The 9,368-nt window shown below is 46.4% G+C and overlaps 1 protein-coding gene across 1 annotated transcript; it reads left to right on the forward strand.

Annotated features, from left to right (window-relative positions):
* The first annotated feature begins 7,788 nt into the window (after positions 1-7,788).
* Positions 7,789-9,042, forward strand: LOC112770450 (uncharacterized). The gene has a single exon (XM_025814804.1). It carries the CDS (start codon positions 7,789-7,791, stop codon positions 9,040-9,042), a length of 1,254 nt encoding a protein of 417 aa, XP_025670589.1.
* The last annotated feature ends 326 nt before the right edge of the window (positions 9,043-9,368 follow it).

Consider the following 9,368-nt stretch of genomic DNA (forward strand, 5'->3'; position numbering starts at 1 on the left):
ACTATTAGAAGAGTGATATTTACTTATTTAGGCACTGATCAATAACTGTCAATCCTCATTTGATGAATCTTGTAATTTGTTTTTGTGTAACAAGATTAGGTAATGTGGTTACAACATAAACCATTTGGAGGAGAATGTGGAACCTCATAAGAAATTATTGGAAGAGTCACATTTAGGCACTGATCAATAACTAACTGTGGTTACAAGCATGAGAATGGCGAGTTTTTGTATAAAACACGTATAGTATAATTGATCTAGTACTAAGTTCGGGTCTTTCTAATTAATTCTTTTCGGTTTCTCTTTTTGTAAAATTGGTTAAAGTAAACTATGATGCTAGTCAGAGTTCTCTTAATTGGTTAGCAGGTTTTGATCGTCTCATTCGTAGTTTTGATGGGTGTCAGAGAAAATATTTGTCGGAGAAGTTAGAAAATGCTAGTGCTCTCTAGGCTAAGCTCTATACTATTTGGAGGGATTTAATTTTTGCTTGTGAATATGATTTTTGGGATCATTTTTGTGAGACAGATTATTTGGATGTTTTTTTTGTGGTTGTTACGGATTCGGTCCACGGATTCTACACCCGGGATAGTCCTCGAACCCGGCTACCCGAGTCTGACCCACCAAGACCTTCTAGAAAGTCCGAACCGGCCCACTAGAGCTCCTAACCAACTTTCGAATTCAAACGTCTCCCTTATCTTAGCCAAACAAGATAAGATAAGACAGCTACCATCACCTATAAATAGAGGACCCAGGTCCCTCCAGGTATTCATTCATCCCTCATACCTTACACCTCTCAGATCCATTCTGACTTGAGCATCGGAGTGTCTTTGCAGGTACCTCCCCCCATTACTCCAGTCAAGTGATCAGGCATCTGCCTCAACCCGCAAGTTCTCGATCCATCTCTCAACCCGTACCAGAGACATCTTGTACATTGGCGCCATCTGTGGGACTGGCACCGGTTGAGTCGGAATGGCGGACGAACTTGAAGAGCATTCCATTAGCCACCAAGATGACTCCAGAACAAGAAACCCTACTCCAGAACACCAAGAAGCCGTACTCCACGAAAGGATAGCAAGCACCATCCATAACAAAGAGAATGGCCCCGTCATCACAAAAACACGACATCCTAAAAATTCGGAAGATAAGTCAGCCCAGATAATCCAAGAACTCTGCCACCGAGTACAGGAACTCGAAGGTCGGGTTGCCACTAAGGAAAAAGGAAGTCACGCGACCTCCAGATCAAGATCTCGCCGCGGTAGATCGCCAGAACGGCGACACGCCAAGAGACACGATAGAAGCACCTCGTGCGACCTAAGACACGACAGATCACCAGAACGGCGACACAGCAAAAGGTATGACCGCAGCGCCTCCCACGATCCTGTTCACACGGACGACGACCAACGATACCGAGAGACCAAACGCATGAGAAACGACCACGTGATAATGGGAGCCACCCCCTTCACGGAGAGAATTTTGAAAGCGAAACACCCCAAAGGCTTTGATAAACCCACGGACATGAAATACGACGGAACCAAAGACCCCCACGAGCACTTAACGGCCTTCGAGGCTAGAATGAACCTAGAAGGCGCCACCGACGCTGTTCGATGCAGAGCCTTCCTAGTAACCCTAGCCGGGCCAGTAATCAAATGGTTCAATGCCCTCCCCAACGGGTCCATAGCCGGTTTTTGTGACATATCACGGAGGTTCATGGCCCAATTCACCACCAGAATCACCAAGGCCAAACACCCCATCAGCCTATTGAGAGTCACACAGAAACATGACGAGTCCACAAGAAAATACCTCGACCGATTCAACGACGAGTGCATAACAGTCGACGGGCTCACAGACTCGGTCGCAAGCCTCTGCCTTACAAATAGACTCATGAACAAAAACTTCCGAAAATACCTCACTACCAAACCAGTATGGACGATGCACGAAATACAAGGCGTCGCAAAGGAGTACATAAATGACGAAGAAGTAAGCCAGGTCGTAGCCGCCAACAAACGGCAACACGGCAGCACACAACACGGCTTGCCGGCAAACCGACATAACCCGACCCCCAAAGAGAATCAGAGAGAACACCACAAGCCGATAAACGCAAATCGACCCCCCAGAGTCGGAAAATTCTCCAATTACACACCACTAACTGCGCTGATCACTGAAATATACCACCAAATAGCAGATCGAGGCATCCTCCCGAAGGCCCGACAGCTAAAGGAAAGAACAGGCGGCAACAAAACCCTATATTGAGATTATCACCGAGGATACGAACATAGGATGCAAGACTGCTTTGACTTTAAGGATGCCCTCGAGCAAGCTATACGAGACGGCAAACTCCTCGAGTTCGCCAGATTCATCAGGAAACCAAGACGCGTGGAAAAGGAAAGATCACTCGAAAGAGAAGGACGTAACCCGAGAACACAAAAATAGGGCCCCAGAGAAAGCCCGGAAGCCGACCCAACCATTATCGTAAACATCATCACAGGTAAAGACGTCCCGGGAAAATCGAAGTCGGCACTAAAAAAGGACCTCAAAATACTGGCAGTTAGACAACAAGACTCAAACGCTACCAATAGAGCAATAACATTCTCCCCCGAAGACTGCCAGCACGGCACCTCGGCGGATGATGCCCCCTTCGTTATCTCGACAAAAATCGAAACCGGGCTGGTAAGAAGAATACTAGTCGACACAGGAGCAGACTCCAACATCCTTTTCAGAGGGGCTTTCGACAAACTCGGACTCCATGATAAGAACCTCCAAACACATCGCAACAGAGTAACCTTGCTAGGGGACAACTTCCTCAAATCAGATGGCTCCATTATCCTCCCCTTTACCATAGAAAAAAGAGACCAGAAAAAGACAATACTATCCGAATTTGTAATCCTTAAAGACTCTACCGCCTATAACGTCATCCTCGGAAGAAAAACTATAAACGACCTCTCAGCAGTCATCTTCACCAAATACCTCCTGATGAAGTTCACAGCGGAAGATGGCTCGATCGGGACTATCCACGGAGACCGGAAAATCGCGGCAGAATGCGACAACACCAGTCTAGCCCTACGGAAGAGATCCCGAGACGCGGCCGGCATATTCTTAGCAGACCTAGACGCCCGACAAGATGGGCAACCTAGACCAGAACCTGAGGGAGACATGGAGAAGCTACAAATAGACAAAACCAGAGAAGAACACCCCTTCATCAACTGGAACCTTCCCTACGACCTCAAAGAGGACCTCTCCCGCCTCTTGAAACAAAACAGAGACCTGTTCGCATTCATACCCGCGGATATGCCAGGCATAGATCCCGACTTAATGTCCCACCGACTGGCCGTTGACCCTATGGCCAAAGCCGTCGCACAAAGGAGACGGAAAATGTCCCCCGACCGAGCCGCCGAAGTTAAAAAACAAGTCAAAGCCCTCCTCGAAGCAGGCTTTATTCAGGAGTTACCCTACGCGACCTGGCTGGCTAACATCGTACTAGTCAAAAAAGCAAACGGTAAATGGCGAATGTGCGTCGACTACACGGACTTAAACAAAGCCTGTCCGAAAGACGCTTTCCCCCTACCAAACATAGACGGATTAGTAGACGCCGCGTCCGGCCACCAATACCTTAGCTTCATGGACGCATATTTAGGGTATAACCAGATACTTATGCACCGACCCAACAACAACAACAAAGCCTTGTCCCACTAAGTGGGGTCGGCTACATGAATCAAACGACGTCATTGTGCTCTGTCATGTATCATGTCTACAGAGAGACCATTTACATGTAGATCTCGTTTGACCACCTCATGGATGGTCTTCTTAGGTCTTCCTCTATCTTTCGCCCTTTGTCCATCTTCCATCTCATCCACCCTCCTGACTGGATGTTCTATCGGTCTTCTTCTCACATGTCCAAACCACCTGAGATGCGATTCAACCATCTTTTTCACAATGGGTGCTACTCCAACTCTCTCCCTTATATCTTCATTCCTTATTTTATCCAATCGCGTATGACCACTCATCCATCTCAACATCTTCATCTCTGCCACACTCAGCTTATGTTCGTGCTCCCCTTTAGCCGCCCAACACTCCGTACCATACAGCATAGCCGGTCTTATAGCGGTGCGATAGAATTTACCTTTAAGTTTTAAAGGCACTTTTTTGTCGCATATAAAACCAGATGCACTCTGCCATTTTGACCAACCTGCTTGGATCCTATGATTTACATCCTGTTTAATCTCTCCATTATTCTGTATGATGCACCCAAGATACTTAAAACTTTTAACTTTTCGTAAGATGTTTTCTCCAATCTTCACCTCTATATTGGGGTTTTCCCTTCTCAGACTGAACTTACATTCCATATATTCCGTCTTGCTACGGCTTATGCGCAGACCATACACTTTTAGAGCTTCTCTCCATAACTCCAACTTCTTATTTAGGTCTTCCCTTGACTCTCCCATAAGGACGATATCATCGGCAAAAAGCATGCACCATGGCACAGGCTCTTGGATGTGCTCTGTGAGTACTTCCAAGACTAATGTGAAAAGGTATGGACTTAAGGATGATCTCTGGTATAATCCTATACCAATAGGGAATTCCTCTATCACACCACCTTGAGTCTTCACACTAGTTGTGGCCCCATCATACATGTCTTTAATTGCCCGAATATATGTGATCCTTACTCTCCTCTTTTCTAAAACCTTCCATAAGACCTCCCTTGGTACCCTATCATACGCTTTTTCCAGATCAATAAACACCATATGTAGATCCCTTTTATTACTACGATACATCTCCATCATCATTCTTAATAGGTATATCGCTTCAGTGGTAGATCTGCCTGGCATAAATCCAAATTGGTTCTCTGTTACTTGTGTCTCTTTTCTCAACCTCCGTTCTATCACCCTTTCCCATAACTTCATAGTATGACTCATAAGCTTAATCCCTCTATAGTTTCCGTAACTTTGTATATCCCCCTTATTCTTGTAGATAGGTACCAAGGTGCTCTTTCTCCACTCATCAGGCATCTTCTTTGACCTTAAAATCTCATTAAAAAGCATAGTTAACCAATTGATGCCTTTTTCTCCAAGACCCTTTCAAACCTCAATCGGGATATTATCAGGTCCTACTGCCCTGCCATTTTTCATCTGCTTTAGAGCCTCTTTTACCTCGAAGTCTCGAATCCTTCGATAGTAGTCAAAGTTTTGATCTTCTTCCCTTGTGCATAATTGACCAAGGCTCGGAAGAGTCTTCTGTCCCTCATTAAATAACTCGTAGAAGTAGCTCTTCCACCTTTCATTAATCTTCTCCTCTTGAACCAATACCTCTCCATCCTTATCCTTTATGCACTTAACCTGATCCAAATCTCTCGTTCTTCTTTTTCGGCTCTTTGCGATTCTATATATAGCTTTTTCTCCTTCTTTCATGCCCAAAGATTGGTAGAGACCCTCATATGCTCTTGTTCTTGCTTCACTTACAGCCACTTTTATTTCTTTCTTAGCCGCCTTATATTTTTCCCAATTATCTGCATTGCGGCATAAAGACCACTCTTTAAAGCATTCCTTTTTTATCTTTATCTTTTCTTGTATACTCGCATTCCACCACCAGGACTCCTTGTCTCTTGGTCCTATTCCTTTAGATTCACCAAAACTTTCTTTTGCTGTTCTTCTAATAACTTCTGCCATCTCCCTCCATATCTCTTCCGCGCTTCCATTCCCATCCCACTTTGCCTCTTCTCCTACCCGTCTTAGGAAGCTTCTTTGTTCCTCACCTTTCATCCGCCACCACCTCGTCCTTGGGTTCTTCGTATGATGTCTTTTCCTCAACTTTTGCTCAATGCGAAAATCCATGACGAGCACCCTATGTTGTGTTGTCAAACTCTCTCCCGGGATAATTTTACAGTTAATGCAAAATTTTCGGTCGACTCTCCTCAACAAGAAGAAGTCGATTTGAGAGCTTGTCATGCCACTCTTATAGGTTATAAGATGTTCATCTCTCTCTTTAAACCATGTATTTGCGATGAGAAGATCAAAGGTTGAGGAAAAGTCCAAAATAGTTTTACCCTCGACATTGATCACCCCGAAACCATGGCCTCCGTGAATACTCCCATATCCAGTCACTTCTTTCCCAACATGGCCATTTAAATCTCCTCCTAAGAAAATCTTATCTCCCAAAGGTATGCCTTGAACCAAACTCTCTAGATCCTCCCAAAACCTTATCTTGTGTTGTTCGTCCGAACCCACTTGCGGTGCATAGGCGCTAATCACATGGAAAGCACCTCCCTCCACCACAAGTTTGATAGAGATGATCCGATCTCCCACCCTCTTGACATCCACTACGTCCTTCTTCCACTGCTTATCCACAATTATTCCAACCCCATTCCTATTCTTCACCTTTCCTGTATACCAAAGTTTGAAACCAGAAGTATCCAACTCCCTAGCCTTTGCACCAACCCATTTCGTTTCTTGTAGGCACATAATGTTAATCTTCCTCCTTGTCATGGTGTCCACCACCTCCATGGACTTTCCTGTTAGAGTGCCTATGTTCCATGTCCCAAATCTCAACCTTCTGTCGCTTCGACCTTTACCTTTTACTTTGTGAACTAGCTTGTTTACCCTCGTCCGTTCACAAAAATGCGAGAACCCTTGCTCATTTAACACTACATCCGGGCACCGATGCAGCGGCTCTTGCTTTGACACCGTACTCGAGCCATACGGTGCGTTGCTTCCGAGCAACGACCTAGCTTTAGCGCAATAATGTCTTTGATTCATGTCATGGGGGTTCGGCTATATTTTTATGTTGGTTGCCGAAGACCTAACACAACCCTCCTCCTTTATCCGGGCTTGGGACCGGCTATGTATCGTAAGTGTAACATAGGCGGAGTTACCTATGCACCGACCCGACGAGGAAATAACGGCCTTCATCACTCCCGACGGCACTTACTGTTACAAGGTCATGCCCTTCGGCCTGAAAAATGCCGGAGCCACCTACCAAAGACTCGTTAACAAAATATTCCAAGACCTGTCCCGGACCAAGCTAGAAGTCTATATAGACGACATGCTCGCAAAAACTGAATCTAGCGAACAGCTCATCACTGACCTTGAGCTCATAATAAACACCTTAAGGAAACATCGAATGCGCCTCAACCCAACCAAATGCGCATTCGGAATGGAAGCAGGAAAGTTCCTCGGCTTCATGATCACACAACGCGGGGTAGAGGCAAACCCCAAAAAATGCAGAGCCGTCCTCGAAATGGCAAGCCCTAAAAACCTCAAAGACATCCAAAAACTCACCGGCCGGTTAACCGCATTATCCCGCTTTCTCGGGGCATCAACTCAAAAAGCGCTCCGTTTTTTCAAGCTCATGAAAAAAGGAATCCCCTTCAAATGGGAAGCGGAATGCGAAAAGGCATTCCAACACTTTAAGAAAGTCCTAGCGGAACCCCCGGTCCTCGCTAAACCTCAAACAGGAGAGATCCTTTACCTATACCTATCTATAACTGAAGAAGCCCTCGCTGCAGCACTTGTCCAAGAAGACGAAAATAAAGCCCAACGACCCATCTACTTCATAAGCAAAGTCCTACAAGACACGGAATCACGCTACTCACGCCTCGAGAAACTGGCCTTCGCACTCCTCATGGCATCCCACCGCCTTCGACAATATTTCCAAGCCCACCCTATTACGGTCCGAACTGACCAAGCAGTCCGACAGGTCCTACAAAAACCCGACCTAGCGGGGAGAATGCTGGCATGGTCTGTCGAACTGTCCTAATTCCAAATAAAGTTTGAACCCCGAAACGCAATCAAAGCGCAAGCCATGGTCGACTTCATCGCCGAAATGACGCCAGGAAACCCCACCCCCGAAACTTGGAAACTACACGTAGACGGTTCATCCAACACCACCTCCAGCGGAGCCGGAGTCATACTCGAAAGCCAAAACGGGATCATAATCGAACAATCCGTTCGATATGAGTTCCCAGTTTCCAACAACCAAGCAGAATACGAGACTCTTTTGGCCGGTTTAATTCTAGCAAAAGAAGTCGGGGCAAAAATTTTAGAGGTATGCAGCGACTCACAGGTAGTCAGTTCCCAAGTCAACGGGGACTACCAAACACGAGACCCCTTACTCCAACAATACCTCACCAAGGTAAACAAACTGAAGGAAGATTTTGATCAGGTAACCATTCAACATGTCTCCCGAGAACGAAATGCAAGGACATACCTGCTCTCAAAATTGGCTAGCACCAAACCAGGACACGGTAACCGATTGTTAATTCAAGAGATCGTCAGAACACCATCTCTATCAAACACCACCGACAACAGCCTACCGATCTCCGACCGAGAGTCATGGACCACTCCCATCCTACAATACCTCCTCAACGGAGTACTACCCAAAGACCCTAAAGAGGCAAACCGGGTAAAAAGGGAAGTCGTCAACTACACCATCATAACAGGACAACTATACAAACGGGGATTCTCGCAGCCCCTACTCAAATGCATCGAAACCGGAGACACGGAATACATACTTCACGAAATCCATGAGGGTTGCTGCAGCCATCACATCGGAGGCAGAACTTTGGCCCAGAAGATCATCCGAGCCGGTTACTTCTGGCCCTCAATCATCAGGGACTCCATACAAACAGTCAGGAACTGTGACAAATGCCAAAAGCACTCCAACTATCATAAAGCCACCCCACACCAGCTCAACATAATCACAGCAGATCGGCCGTTCGGAACTTGGGCCATTGATCTTGTCGGCCCCTTCCCGACAGCCCCCGGGCAGCTCCGATACATCATTGTTGCAATTAATTACTACACCAAGTGGATCGAAGTCGAACCCCTGGCCTCCATCACGGCTATCCAGTGCCGTAAATTCCTCTGGAAACACATCATCACCCGATTCGGCATCCCGGAAGTAGTAATCTCGGACAACGGAACACAATTCACCGACAAGAAGTTCAGGAAATTCTTGGAAGGACTACACATATCCCAACGCTTCAGCTCGGTAGAACACCCCCCAGACGAACGGGCAAGTCGAATCGGCAAACAAAACAATAGTCAAAGGACTTAAAAAAATGGCTCGACAAAGCCAAGGGACGTTGGGCAGACAAACTCGGATCGATCCTCTGGTCATATCGGACCACCCCCCAAAGTTCCACCAGGGAGACCCCCTTCCGCATGACATACGGAATAGAAGCCATTATCCCAGTCGAAATTGGGGACCCCAGCCCGAGAAGAACCATCGGGGTAACGAAGAAAATGCCGAACGAGACCTCAATGACAAGGTCACGTCGGTAGCCCACATGAGAGAGTTAGCCCTAAAACAAAAAATAAAAATAAGGTACAATCACGGGGTAATACGGAGAGACTTTTACCCGATGACCTGGTCCTACGACG

This window comes from Arachis hypogaea, chromosome 18 (assembly GCF_003086295.3).
Source record: "Arachis hypogaea cultivar Tifrunner chromosome 18, arahy.Tifrunner.gnm2.J5K5, whole genome shotgun sequence".
Taxonomy (NCBI): Eukaryota; Viridiplantae; Streptophyta; class Magnoliopsida; order Fabales; family Fabaceae; genus Arachis; species Arachis hypogaea.